This window comes from Triturus cristatus, chromosome 3_2 (assembly GCF_964204655.1).
Source record: "Triturus cristatus chromosome 3_2, aTriCri1.1, whole genome shotgun sequence".
Classification (NCBI taxonomy): domain Eukaryota; kingdom Metazoa; phylum Chordata; class Amphibia; order Caudata; family Salamandridae; genus Triturus; species Triturus cristatus.
Genome location: NC_140584.1, coordinates 646,429,166 through 646,444,570, shown reverse-complemented (window position 1 = coordinate 646,444,570; position 15,405 = coordinate 646,429,166). Strand labels below are relative to the sequence as shown.

Genomic DNA, 15,405 nt, shown 5'->3' with positions numbered 1-15,405 from the left:
CTAATGAACGTGAAACGTGTTGCGTACGTAGGTGATGAAAATAGATGAGGGATACTGAGCGAGTAAAAAAACAAAGCGGCCATCTTAGAAAAGGCTTAGAGGCTGTGAATGAAATATGAGAAAAATCACTTGTCCTCACTCACATTCAGCATGCCTGGCAGACCCTGCAGGACAGTCTTTACGATGTTCTAGAACACCTTGGCTGCACTGGAGATGCTGAAGTTGAGTCTGGTGTATCTCCATAGGCCAGGGTGTGATGAAAATGTGATGATGGGTCGAGAATCCGAATGCAGCTGGATTTGCTGGTAACCTGACCTGACATCCATTTTCGAAAACCACTTTGAGCCTGACAACTCTTCAATGATGTCGTCTATGGTTGGTGCACTTGATTGCCAAGTTTGGGATCCTCAAATCCACGCAAATCCAGACAGAGTGCGGCTGCATGGGCTTCTTCGCCACTATAATCGGGGACACCCACAAGTTGGGGCCCTTCGCTTGCTCTATGATGCTTGCCTTCTCCAAGAGCTTCAGCTCAGCTTCCACCTTGGGCCAGAGATAGAAGGCTATCGGGCGTTGTCTGAGGGCAATTGGAGCTACAGACTTTTCAATGTGAAGTTGAATAGCTGGCCCAGTGAGACAGCCGATCCCTTCAAACAATAGTGTGAAGTCCTGTAGAAGTTGGCCTAGGCCTTGCTCATGCATGCTGAATTCAAACTGTATGAGGCTGAGATCCTGGGCAGTGCAGCAGCTGAGGAGGAATCCAGACCCCTCTTTCGACTTGTACACCATTCTCTCCGCCAGATAGGTTTGTGGGTCAGGTCTGCATGGAACATGCCGGGGAGTTGTAGTGGTGAGCGGTTGCCAAAAGTGTAAACCTGTTCACTGGTGTGCCGGAGCGATGGAGGGTCTAGCAGGGTGCGGTAGACATCTTCAGCCATAAGACTGAGTGACGCCCCGGTGTCTATTAAGGTGGGAACAGTATGGTTCTGCACTCCTACCAGGCACATAGGAGCTGACAGACTGCTTATTCTGAGCGTGTCAAGTGTCCTGCCCACGTGAACGACAGCTGCATCTTCATCATTCATATCTTCCTTGGATAGTCTGTCTTGAAGTGGCTCTACTGTGCGGATGGCTTTGCGTGAGGTTTTGGATTGTCGTCCCTGTGAAGATCAACAGACTTTAGCGAAGTTGTTAGGCTGCCACATGCACTGCAGGTCTTTCCGTTTGCAAGGCAGGTGCCAGTATGAGGGAGAGGACCACCACACCATCCGCAAGGGTGAGCCTGCAACCCTTGTCTGGCAGGGCCTGGCGGGTGCTTTGCAGGCTCTCGTTTTTTTGGGTGATCTCTCTTTTGAACGGCATTGACGGGTTCCTCTTTGACGGAGATAGATGAGGTGGGTCCATGTGGGCTGCCCGAGCTTTCGAGAGTCCTTTCAATCGGCCCACAGTTAATATGACCTCCATCGACATGCTGGGCTCCTAGAGGATTCTTTCCCAAAGTTTGGAAGATGTGCATCCCTGGATGAATTGGGCCCAAATTTCATCGTCCTCATCAGGGTAGGGTACAAGTGCTGGCCAGTTCTCTCAGCCGACCATGGAAGACGTCCAAAAACTCCTCTGGCAGCTGCCGGGCCTCGTGCAGGAGGAATCGTTCATAATCAGGATTGGCATATGGTTCAAAATGGACAGTGATGGCGTACTCAGTGTTGCGTAGTTCTGTGAGAGACCTACTTCTACTACTGACTTGGATATCTTGTGGATGTCAGCACGTCCCAGGTGCAAGAGCATGGGTTGCCGGTGACCTGCAGGCATTTCGACAGCATTGAAATAGTTTTCTAAACGTTCAACCTACGATTTCCGGTGGCTAGCTTGGGAGGGAGGAGGCCCAGTGATGGTGAAGGGCTGAAGTGCTGGAATAGACTTCATGAGTGCAGCGTGATGGGCGACCCTCGAGGTATTTCGGGTGGCAAGAAATTCTACTGACGCAGAGGTGGGGCAGCCTGGGGGTGCTCCTGCCGGGACAGCTGTAGGGCCTCCTGTGCCCATGCATGGTTGGATGCACTGTGGCTGAAGTCTTCAGAATAGGTTTGGGGTGAGCGATACACTCTGGCAGTGAGGCTTGGTGTATCCCTGAAACAATGCACTCACCCACAGTGTCTCTTTGACTGTGAAGTAGTCCTTTCTTTCCTTTTTTATATTTTACATGAGGTACTTGATGTGCATATACTGTGCTGTGCTGGCTTTAACATTACGTGCTCTGTAGGCCATTATTTTTGCTTTTATCGCGGTACCTCTCAATGGCCACTAGGTGGTGTTGCAGGTGTTGGAGAGAGGCTACGGCTGCTGACATAGCTCTGCGGGCCTTCCTGGCTCCCTCGGACATGGTAGCGTACTCCTGATGACAGTGTGTGGGTGCTGGCAGAGGGCCTGAGGCCATGGGCACTGACCTTGAAGGGCCCACGTGCGGGCACACAGCAATGAGGTCGGGCCTAGATCGGAGTCTCCTTGGCTGGCATCAGGCAATGTGCCCTAGTGCGTGAAGCTAGGTGAAGGATCACGTTAGGAAGGGAGCACTGCCCAGATGACGAAATGCTGAGGCATCTGCAGACGGCAGCACGCGGTCATCAGCTGCGGGGCTGGATGGCGGCAGAGCCAGCTGTAGACACTGGCGATGCAATGGAGCGAGCAGCCAGCATGGTCGGGACCGCGGGGTGAGTGACTGGGTGTGTGGTGTGACTGGAGAGGCATGCGAGGATAGAGCAGGGCTCCCTCGTCACTAGCTTAATGTTTTCTGCTGTACAACGTGGGGAGGGGAATAACCACGCGGACACAGTGCTTGCCCTCATGGTCACTCTAGTGACTAACCATGCTCACACCATTGGCCTATTTATTAACCGTCTCTGGCCATACGCCAGACGGTTCCAACTTACACACGTACATGGGTCTAAACAACCAACACCCTTTGCGGGTTGAGTTGCTCTAGTTATCGCGAAATTAGAGTCCACTTATAATCACTATTAAATCTGCCCCATAGTTACCTGGTACGAATAAATCATGGGGTGTGTATGTATGTATGTATGTATGCATATGGTTCTTTTTAGACTTGACATCTTTGGCGTGGTTTCCCCTGACTTTTTCCTCAACACCCTGTATTTTTTATGCTGTGCTGGATTTCATTTTTGCTGGCTTAGATGCTTTGGGCACTTTGCCACTGCTGATCAGTGTCAAAGTGCAAGTGCTCCATGTGGAAATTGTTGTTACAATTCGTTCTCCCTGATTGGCATATGTGATTTACTGGTAAGTCCCTAGTAAAGTGCACTGAAGTGTACCAGGGCCTGTAAATCTAATGCTACTAGTGGGCCTACAGCACTGATTGTGCCACCCACATGAGTAGCTCTGAAAAGGTAACTCATGCCTGACACTGCAGTGTCTGTGCACAGTTGTTAACTGCCATGTGGACTTTGCAAGTGGATCCACTTGCCAGGCCCTAACCTTCCCTTTTTCTACATGTAAGGCACACCTATGGTAGATCCAAAGTAATCCCCAGGGCAGAGTGCAGTGTATGTGCAAGCTAGGACATGTACTGCTATGTGTGACATGTCCTGATAGTGAAATACTGCCTGTTTCGTTTTTCACTATTGAAAGGCTATCTTGCCCCATAGGACAGAGTGGGAAATATTTTGTAACATCTTACAAGTATAACTTCCCAATGGGAAAAGATAGAGAGATAATGTTTAGGCTCTCTGAACTCAGAATTTAATAACACATCTTTTAGTAAAAAGATGGTTTTTAAATTGTGTGTTTGAAAATGCCACTTTTAGAAAGTAACAAATCTCCCAGAGGGCACTTTTCCTATGCACCCAACTGTCGCACTGCAAAAACGGAAATCCTTCCTGAAACTTTTCCTTAGAAATTACTTGATTTTTTTATCCATTCATCTGTCATGATCCAGAACCTTGTGTCATTTAACTTACTTTTCACTCCACCACCACGGAGACAACATGTTTGTGTTGTAGTGATTTATTTAACATTTTCAAATGCCGGCCGTTGCCAATCCAGGCTTTTACAGAGGCATGTAGGTCAAACATGCTACACAAGTAGGCTTATAGTGTATTTTTCCCAATGCATTTCGAATCGATATGATTCTTCGTCAGGGGTTAACTAAAATGAAAATAGAAAGAACAGATAACTAGCCGCTCCTCCTCTCTTGGTGATAAAAGAACCTTACTCATTGCTCTACTTTCACCCCCACCCAAACCCAACTATGCTAAAACCAATCGGTATTATCACAAAACAAAGAAAATCCCACTATGTTTCCAATATTTTCAACAACAACAATATGCATCCCAATGACTTACTATCAAAAGCAGTAACCCACGATATTCTCCCAACAATCTAATACTAATGCCACTTGGGCCGTTTTTAAAGTCAAGGGCCTCCCACCTGTAACCCATCAAACCATGCTATACTCCTCCCCCTAACTAAGTGAAATACAAATCCCACAATGCACTATACAAGTGTGATAAAAACGTGACTAACGAAATTCGACACCACCCCTGTGTAAATCCAACCCGTGCTGAAGTAATCTAACAGTGTAAGTGAACTTGCTCGTGCCCTTCCCATTGGCTGCGTGTCTAAAACATAAACGATATTTGCAAATCTCATTTTGTAAGAAATATATTAGAGCAACAAAGTTCAACTGTCCCATGATTCTAATATCATTGTTGGTAATCATTTCATTTCAATGTTAAAGCATTCCACTCTCGATTTTCTTCGTCTCCGTGATGAGGATCTTGAACTTAATTTGAACAACGATGGGGTGCAAGCTCATTTTGAGGCGCTTATATTGCAATATAGTTCACTTACACTGTTAGATTACTTCAGCACGGGTTGGATTTACACGGAGGTGGTGTCGAATTTCGTTAGTCACGTTTTTACAGGTGGGAGGCCCTTGACTTTAAAAACGGCCCGAGTGGCAGGGAAAACGAACGTGAGTCTTGGGAAGCGAAAGTGAAGTGAGGTCAGGCAGTCGGTTATGGTGTTGAGAAGGTAAATAATAGCACAAAAAGGGTGGCAGAGTATACTTTAGTATTAGATTGTTGGGAGAATATCGTGGGTTACTGCTTTTGATAGTAAGTCATTGGGATGCATATTGTTGTTGTTGAAAATATTGGAAACAGGGTGGGATTTTCTTTGTTTTGTGATAATACCGATTGGTTTTAGCAGAGTTGGGTTTGGATGGGGGTGAAAGTAGAGCAATGAGTAAGGTTCTTTAATCACCAAGAGAGGAGGAGCGGCTAGTTATCTGTTCTTTCTATTTTCATTTTAGTTAACCCCTGACGAAGAATCATATCGATTCGAAATGCATTGGGAAAAATACACTATAAGCCTACTTGTGTAGCATGTTTGACCTACATGCCTCTGTAAAAGCCTGGATTGGCAACGGCCGGCATTTGAAAATGTTAAATATATCACTACAACACAAACATGTTGTCTCCGTGGTGGTGGAGTGAAAAGGAAGTTAAATGACACAAGGTTCTGGATCATGACAGATGAATGGACAAAAAAATCAAGTAATTTCTAAGGAAAAGTTTCAGGAAGGATTTCCGTTTTTGCAGTGCGACAGTTGGGTGCATAGGAAAAGTGCCCTCTGGGAGATTTGTTATGTCATGAAGCTGTGATTTGAGGCGTTTTCACGGCAGCTGTTCGCACGCACTTCAGTGATAGCAGTTGAAAAACTTGTTTATTGTATGAAGGGAAGGTGTGCATGTGCTCAACTACGATTTATCCACTTTTAGAAAGTAGGCATTTTCTTGTTTAACCATTCTGTGTGCCTCTGCCTGTTTCTATATTGACTGTCTGGTTTTGGAGTGACAGGGGCTGGGAATGTGCATTCACTGTAGACAGGCCCTTCCTAGATAACTCAGAGCTGGGCTGAATAGACCCTGGCTGAATTAAGAGTAGTGGGAGGAGATTTCCTTGCACCTGAATAGGGCCTATCTCCCTTGCACAATGCGGTCTCCACCCCATATGGTCATACTGCACCAGTGAGGACAGAACTGGTTTGGACTAGACTCAGAGACCCTTGCACAAAGAGAACAAAGACATTTTGGGGTATAAGTATTAGACATAAAACCCCAGAACTTTAGATTACTTCTGAAATCAAGAGGAACATATGCCAAGGAGAAGAGCTGGAGAAACTGGAGGAGGAGTACTGCCCCTTTGCTGTGTGCTGTCTGGGATTACCCTGCAGTAGCTGTTTCTGCCAAGTAAAGGACAAGGACTTTGCTGTGTGCTGTGTCCCCCTGCTTAAATAAGATCTCCAAGGGCTTGAGTAGGACTTGTATCCTGTTCTGAAGTTTCAGGAACCCAAAGCCTTCACCCCCAGCTCACCTGAACTTCCTTTCTGGGAGTTCTGACCTGCCAAGAGGTACCTGTGACTGTCTTGGTCCTCTGGAGGGGTTCCTGCTGTTGGGAGCTGGAAAAGCAATGCAACTACAGCTACTTTGAGAGAAATCATGCATCCATAGTTTTCTATGGACCCAGTTGCCTAAAGCCTTTTAAAATTCATATTCTTAATATATGTTGGATTTTGTTGTTTTGGTCTTGTTGAGTTTAGATAAAGATACTTTATTTTTCAAAACTGGTGTGGTGTTATAATACTTTACACATTGCCTTTGGGATAAGCCTGTCTGCTCGTGCCAAGCTACCCATGGTGTGAGCAGGGGTTATCTAAAGTGTGTATCCTCTTACCCTGACTAGAAGCAAGGGTACCTATTTGGACAAAGGTGCCTACCTCTGCCAACTAGAGACCCCCATTTCTAACAGTTCTTCTACAGAGCTAACCTAGTCAAAACACAGCAGAGCGCTGAACATGGTCAAAGACAAGCTTAAAGTCAATGAGTAGATGGAGCTAAAGCTTGGTTGGGGACGGGTAATAGATTGTGATGTATTGTTGTTTAAAGAGGTAAGTTTTAAACTCTCCTAAATTGGAGCAGCGTTGGGCAGGTCCTGATGGACACGGGGTGTTGTTCCAGATCCTGGGTGCATAGATGGAAAAGGCCTATTGTTTATTGTTGCTTTCTGTACTTCATAGTCTGAAGTCCGATTGTGTCCTAGCTGCGGGTGACCAAGAAACACTATAGAGGGTGAGCTTGTCTGCAAGATAATCAGGGGTGCTGATCATGATGGCCTTTTTAATGAGTGTGGGGGTGTCAATAAGAGGGCACTCATGAAAAGGCCGATGTGTGCCCTATATTGCCCTATGGTACATTTGTTTCCTTATATGTATGAGGGGCAAAGCCCGTGAACACTTAAGGTTAAAAACTAATCCAAGCAGGGCGCCTACTCTCTCCTGGTGAGATTCTGCAGTGCCACGCGGGCTCTCCTGGTCTAAGGCCTGCACAGAAGGCAATAACTCACAACATGCAACACTGCCGTCCGTCCACCCTCGACCTGTTAAAACTGCAATGAGTTTGTGGTGAAGCATCTCTGCACTCAACTGTGCCCCTCGTGCCGGAGGGGAGGGGAAAGAGTGGGTCCTGTCTGTGCACCTGCTAGCAGCACTTGCCGCACTCCGTCATACCAGGCATAGCCTCGTGTCCTTTCCTCCTAATCCAAGCTCAGATGACTTCACACACCAAGCAGGGAATGCCCACAAGGGTCGCAAGTGAAACCGCACACTGAACAAACAGCCACTCAAAAAATACACAAGCTACTAAAACTTGCCTTACACAAATATCTCCCAACACAAATTTCGACCCGTACCTAATCCCCTATCGAGCACTTACCCTCAAACAAGATAGGAGTGGAGTTAGAATATGAAACAGATGCAGTCATATATAATATACCAGTGTTTCTGGGTTAAAAATGTACAACCGGTCTACTTTTGTTGTAGGGTGCTTTTGTATGGTGGAATGTTGTGGAAATGTTTATTTTTCTGTTGATGTTTTCGCAATCTGTATGTTTTTCAGACTGCGTTGCATGTATGGGTGCATGGAGCCATCTACAAGAACCACCAGCTCGTCCTTATAACTCGACTGCGCCCTGAGTAACTCTGGTTGTGCATACTGATCCAACGCTCGAAAGAACTCCTTTTTTGAAGCAAGAATTACATTTATGCAGACCATTAAATATAAGTTCATGCGAGCCAGGTTTGCAAAGCCCTGTAGTCTCCTCAAAAAGGTGCATTTACTAGCAGTTATTGATCTTGCCTTACACCTAACACATCAATGAATACATTCATTAGCAGCTATTAACCACGCCATTAAACTTCAACGGATTCTCTAAAAGCCATATCTAGTTCAAATAAGCCTCTACTTGCAGAGAACATTTTTAAAAAGCTTCTTAAAAATATTTTTAAAAAAGCGTAGGCACTGGAGACTAGTGGTGTGCAAAACTTCATAATGTTTTTCCTGGATTATTTTGTGGACATTTTTGCGAATATGAACTTTCAGCACGAAAAGGGGTTTGCTGGTATCTTGTGTAACTTTCTTGTGCATGGGCATACCACTGTAAACAAGCATTTGCAGTGCAATAGGTCTTGCATTTGCGAGATTTTGAACTATTAGCATTGTAAATGACAATGCCTTTTATTTATGTGTTTTGAAATTCTGCAAACAACGACTATGAGTACAAAGTGCACATAAATACAAGGCATTGTCATTTACAATACTAATAGGTGAAAGTTTCGAAAATGCGAGACCTATAGCATTACAAATTCTTGTTTAACTTTATCCACCTTGCACAGGATCAGGGATTCTTCGCAGCGTGTTTAGAATACATTGGCAAAGTAAATAGGTCACAAAGGCGAGACCTATTGACTTTGCCAATGCTTATTAAGGAATGCTTCTGTAATATATCCCTTTTTTACGACCTTGTAGCTTGTTTGGTATCTGATGAAGGCCACAATAAATTGTCTGTGTTAAAGAATAGTCATTTCATATCATTTGTGCTACAAACGCTCGTTGCCTGCGCATTCGCCTTTCCTGAGCAGACTTCTAGCACTAAAACTTTAAAAACATAATCTGGTGGCATGATGTACTACGGCGCACGTCGTTATCGCACACGCTGGAATTACATTTACATTCCATTAAAACCCAGTGTTATTCTGCAATTAATGGAAGAGCTGAAAAGGCTGCTCCCAGGAGAGAGTGCCTGTGGAAAGGGTTTCTGATTTATTTGCAGATGTGCCCAGTAGACGTGCTCTGGGGGCAGCCGGGCTTAGCAGTGGGCACTGGATGGAGGCTCTGTCCAGACTGGACAGCCTGAGCCATGCCACCGAGGGGCAGGCCTTATTAGCATACCAGATGTTAGGCTGGGGGGAGGGAGTGCATTTAGGGAAGGGGTGATCAGTCCACTCATAGGAGATTGGATTTCTGGGGCATATGAATCATTTTCAGAATATTAACCCCTTGCGCGTTGCTCAGTCAGTTCGAGACACACCGTAACAGCCTCAAAGCGCAAGTGCGGAGACCCAAAGAATGAAGGCGGTGGGAGTGCAGGTGTGAAGGTTAGCAGGCAAGGAATGGAAGGGTGGACAACAGAGAGGACAAAGAAGGAATTGAGGGGGTGATGTAAGGAAGGGAGAGAGAGGAGAGAAAGAAGGAATGGAGGGGGAGAGGGGAGGACGCAATGAAGGGGGAGACAGCAGAGAATGGAAATAAGGAATGGAGGAGAAAACACTAAAGGAAAGAGAAAGCTGGAGAGTAAAGGAAAGTAGAAGGATACAAGGAATAGAAAGGGGGAGATAGTAGAGAAGAGAAAGAAGGAAAGGAGGAAGAGAGAGGTAAGGAATGGAGAGGGTGAGCCAGGAGAGAAGATAAAGAACAGGGGAATGAGGAAAGACACATCCAACGTGAAAGGAGCAGACAGAATGAAGGGAGGAGTAAAAACGCAAGGAATGAAAAGGAAGGGACTGAAGAGAAACATGCATCTGCAACTGCTGGCAAATGCGTAAAAGCAGCAAAAAGTCCCTAGTCTAAACCATAGCTGTTAGAATCCGGGTTCTCTGGTTGGCACAGGTAGGTACTTGTGACAAGCAGGGAACCTTTCCTCTAGTCAGGATGAGGGGTTACACTACTAAAACAACCCCTTGCTCACCCTCTAGGTAGCTTGGCGCGAGCAGACAAGGCTTATCTCAGAGCGTTATAGGTTAAGCATTTGTGAACACATACAGTAACCAAGTGACAACACCACAAATGGACACCACACAGGTATTTATATTAAAAATAAGGACTCTTTATATAGGATTATCACAAGACCATTAAACGATTAAAAATACACAATACGGTTGCTTAGTTGGTAGAAGATTGCTTAGTTTCTCTTAAGTTCTTAAATGCGACACTTTAAGTCAATGTACCTTAGATGCGACACGCAGGGCAACAAAAGTGTTGCAGCGATGCAGTTGCGTTGAAGTTCTTAGTGCAAAAGAAATAAAGACGGGATCTTCCAGATGCGTTACGCTTCTCCGATGTTGCGAGAAGACTCGACTCGATGCGTCACCTACAGCAGCGTCACCCTTGACGAGATGCGACGACAGCGGCCTTGGCAGCGGCACTCTTCTCCGACATTGCGAGACGCTTCCGCTCAATGCGATTCTGCAGCGGCAACACCCCTTCTGCGAGATGCGACGACAGCGGCTCCGACGGCGGCACGCTTCTCCGTGGATGCGAGGCGCTTTTCTGGATGCGGTGCAATGCGACAACTACGATGGCTGCAATGGCGACACGCTTCCTCCTCGATGCGAGACTCCTCTCTCGATGCGGTGCAATGCAACAGCTACGATGGTGACACGCTTCTTCTGCGTTGCGAGACACTTCCGGAATGATGCGAGACGCTTCCGCTCGATGCGATGCTGCAGCGGCGACACTCTCTGCGAGATGCGACGACAGCGGCTCCAACGGCGGCATGCTTCTCTTCCTTGCGTCGCGCTTCCAGCTCCTTGTGACACGCAGTCCCTCAATAGGCCCAACAACAGCAGCAGGCACTTCCAAAATACTCTGGGGAGCTGGGGGTGAAGTCCACTGGTCCTGGGTCTTCGTTCAGGGGGCAAGCTCAGTTCAAGCCCTTGGAGATCTTTTCAAAGCACAAGTTGAAGCAAAGTCTTTAGCAGTCTTTCTCCTCTCCTTCAGCAGCAAGGCAACCACTGCAGGCCAATCCCCCAGGTCAGGGACAGTTACTCCTCCTACAGCTTTCCCAGTTCCTTCTCCTCTGGCAGAGGTTCTTCTTGTTTCAGCAGGATCTAATTTCTTGGGAGCAGGGTCCCAATACTTATACCCCTAATTCCTTTGTTCCTCTGGGGTTGAGGGGCCTTTGCCCAGTCCAAACCAGTTCTTGAGCACTCTGTTGACATGACTCTGCCTTTCTATTCAGGGTGCAGGGCAGAGTCATCAGCCGCTACGCAGGAGGTGGAGCCAGCATTGTGGTAGCAGAGCACAACCCTATTCAGAGCCCAGGTGTACTCCTCCCACCCATCTGACTGCCAATCTTCCTGTTCACCACCAGGCTACCTAGCCCTGCCCCTCTGGGTTTCCCCAGCGCTGTCACTCAAACAACCAGACAGGCAGATACACATAATAGCAGAGGCGGGTTGAAATGGTCAAGCAAGCAAATACCAACTTTCTAAAAGTGGTATTTGCAAACACAGAATATTAAAATAAACTTTACTAAAAGATATATTTTATTATTCTGAGTTCAGGCATACTAAACTCAAATTTCTACCATGTTCCCTGAGTCTGTTAGGATCATAGAATGTAACAATTCCAACAGCCCATTCTGGCCTATGAAGAACAGGTAGCCTTACAATAGTGAAAAACAAAAATGGTTGTAATTCACTATTAGGACATGCCACACACATCAGGGCTTGTCCTACCTTATGCTTACAATGTACCCTGCCCTTGGGCCCACCATAGGGGGGACTGATGTGAAGTTAAGAGAAGGTTTAGGGACTGGCAAGTGTGTGCACTTACCCAGTCAGCATGACAGTACCAGACTGCACGCAGGCTCTGCAATGGCAGACCTTAGATACATTTTACCAGGCTGCTTCTGTGGGTGGCACAACCAGTGCTGCAAGCCCACCAGCAGCATTTGTATTTATAAGCCCTGGCACTCCTGGTGCACTCTACTGGGGTCTGAAGGTAAACCAAATAAGCCAATCATAGAATCCAACCAACCTATACATTTTAAATAGGGAGCACTTGCACTGTGGCACTGGTTGGCAGTGGCACAGTGCTCTGAGCAGCTAACACCAGCAAAACACATGAGGCACAGCGACAAAAAGTGGAAGGGAGACTCACGCCAAGGTGCCAGGTCTAACAATAGCAGAGCAAATAGCAACAACCCGGAGGAAGCCGGGCGCTTACCTGAAACATTGGGGGCAGCCGGGTCTCTCCCTCTCTCCAACTTGTCACGCCCCCTCGCCGGTTTGTTCCAGCGATCTGCTCTGCTCACCATGCCAGGGAGAAATGTAAATGTTACGGCGTCACACAAAACTGAAAGTGAAAGATTAGAAAGAGGCCCGGCATGGCTTTGGCTATTGAAAGCAGAAATGCGCTCGGTTTTTACGCTATGTAATAAAGTGTGAGGTTGCTACACTGAATCATGCCTGCTATGACATGTATATACATCACTTTCATTTTTCTAAAATGTTGCTATGCCCGCTTCTTAATGAAAATAAAAATAAAATAAAAATACCAATCACCCAGGTGGAGGGGTGGGGGGGGGGAGAGCGGGGATCAAACTCCCAAATATTGAAAGGAATGATGGTATGTTCAAACCTCTGGGCTATTGTCGGACCCATTGACTGTGAAGCAAAACTGGGTGGTCTTCGATATGGAATTAGTGAGCGTGAGACCTAATCTCATTACGTCATATTTTTAGCAATATGGGGAAAGCGGGTATCAGACCCCGAACTAGAATGACTGCCGGTGTGTAAAGGAAGTATCCGGTCACACCCATGGTTTCTTTAATATGTGAAGACCCAAACAACACTGGGAATCGATATGCATGGGGGAAAAAAGGAGCGGAAATTTGGGCTCTTCGTGGTGTGTGACGAGCACGATCGTGGCAATCGATTAAGATGGTAGTGAAGATCTGCAGCCCAGGAAGCACAACCCGCGCCATCGAGAAGCTGCGGCAGAGATCTTGAGGACGGGAGGGGTTTACGTGGGTGTATTTGTTGGGCGAAGCCTCCTTCCACCAGTTCGTGAAGCAGCCCCGGTGCAGGAAACTAAACGAAACAATTACAAGTTGTTCAGCATATCTAATTTTTTTTAAAATACGGCACATGTAGCATCTGAGAATTGACACAAGGTATAACGCTGCCGACTTTGGAGCTGGGGAACAGGGTTCGAGCCTGGGGTGGGCTGTATCACGTAATCCCATACAAACAAATAGTCCCTAAATGAATACATAACAGCCAGCAGCGGAACTAAACTGTAGTTGGTCGGTGCTGCTTCCTGCAAAACGGAGGCAAAACGGAAGTGACGTATCGGACCACCAGCCAATCAATCAGTGAGATAAGAAGAGCAATGCCAGATGTAACCAATGCCAACCGACAAAACAAATAGAAACAAAATGGGTGGAGTTTCACCACTATTACTGATTACTTGATGCCTCGTAGAGGCAGCGCATGCACTGCCTATGCGAGACCTAAAAAGGATTTACACGATATCAGGAGACTGTTTCAAGCAGAAAGCGTCTCTCAGTGAGATATTTTCTTTCTAACCAACCTGTTTTCCTTGTACAAAAACTTGCACGAAATTGTACAATGTGTTATTTCAAGGAACTTTGTGACTTTCAACTAACACAGAATTCTTGAAGTTTTGTGAATTTCATCAATGGAATTAAAATCTATCCCAGGCCTACTGGAGAACCAGGTAGTAACTCACAACTTTAAATAGCAACATCTAATTCATATTGGCATGGCCCCTCTAAAAAATAAATGCTCTTTACCTGGAGCCTGGCTTTGAATAGTTTTCTTCTTAGGTTTATTATGTAAGACTGGCCAATTTATACTTGTTTGATTTATTTATATATTTAAAGAACAATTACTCAAAAGGTGTCCTGGTGCTTACAGAACAAACATTAGCCAACCTACATCTATGAAATTTAGAGAGTAAACATCCAATTTCTAAGCAGTCTTCTGAAATTCAACACATTTGTTTGGACTCCCAGACTGTGGGGAAAATAGTTCCTCAGGGACTTCTATGAAATGGACGAAAGAAAAACAAAGATGACGCAACAAGGAAAATAAACCCCTTACCGCGTAGTGCTTTGAAACAAATGCAATAACATTGGAATACAGAGTGTTTTTCTACAGGGAGTCAGTGCTGAGCACAGATATGGCTGGAAATGATGGAAGCATGACACGGTAAAGTAAACACACCGCATAGTTTTGCACGCCATTGAGGCGCTGGAAATGGTAAGCTGGACGCCCCAGAGAAAGGGCATTCAAATATCTTACTGGGAATTGATCAGTGTATAGATGATAACGATAATGAGCAGATGAAAGGTTTCTAAAAAAAATATTGCATTTCATCCCTAAGAGACTAAAAACAAGAAAATGTAACTTTCTCCATTTGATCAAAGAATAAAGAGTCATCCATGATGACTCAAAGATTCCTAACAGCCTGAACAGGAATGGGACATTGCTGTTCTTCATGGGGCCACCAGATGGAAGTCCAGCAGGAGGCAGGCCCATCCAGGGTGAGAACCTCTGTTTTTCTATATTCATTTTAAGGCAATTTCTGGGATCTGCCACTGTGTTTAAGCCATTCATGAAGTTGGTATGGGAAACAGCATTAACCATGCAAGCCTTTACCACGCAGCCTGTACCGTGCATGCCTTTGCCGCACATGGTAAGTATATAAGATAAGTGTATTTATGTACGCCTACACCACCTTTATGATGCTTAAGAAGTCAATTACCATTAATCTGTAGAATTGATGTAAATTACCATGAAAGTTGCTGTGGGCATGGGCAGTGATAGGTAACACAATTCTCTAAGGAGTCTTATCAATTAATGTTATGTTCCTGGGTGGGATTTGGTTTTGGTGACATGTTAGGGAAAGGGTGTTGTTAAAGAAAGAGTGTTCAATGGCTGACAGATTTCCACAATTGATACATGTTTGTGTTTTTAGGTGTCAAATGCATTATGCACATGCCTAGCAATGCCTTTTATTGGGGTTTCTACTTTTTAAAGTCTATTATTCTGGGGCGTGGCCAAGATGGCGGCCAGTTAGGACGTGTTTTGCTTGCTCTATGTGCCCATCGCCGGCAGGAGGGAAGGAGACTGGGCTCTAGAGCACACCCGGACCCCGTTGCGGAGCAGAGAACTTTGAACTCCCAAGTTTGGTGCCCCCAGGGGAACCGAGAGACTTGCGACCTGCCCGGCGGGGAGGGCCG

The 15,405-nt window shown here is 45.9% G+C and overlaps 1 protein-coding gene across 2 annotated transcripts in view; it reads left to right on the top strand.

The window, feature by feature from the left end:
* Window positions 1-8,932, top strand: part of LOC146857886 (uncharacterized) — a 324,761-nt gene extending 315,829 nt beyond the window's left edge. For both annotated transcript variants that reach the window (XR_014979963.1, XM_085648594.1), the window contains one exon: window positions 7,974-8,932. Coding sequence is in view for 1 of the 2 variants with exons in the window: in XM_085648594.1 (XP_085504720.1) it covers window positions 7,974-8,054 (81 nt within the window). In the remaining variant the exon portion in view is untranslated. The remainder of the gene's footprint in view (window positions 1-7,973) is intronic.
* The last annotated feature ends 6,473 nt before the right edge of the window (window positions 8,933-15,405 follow it).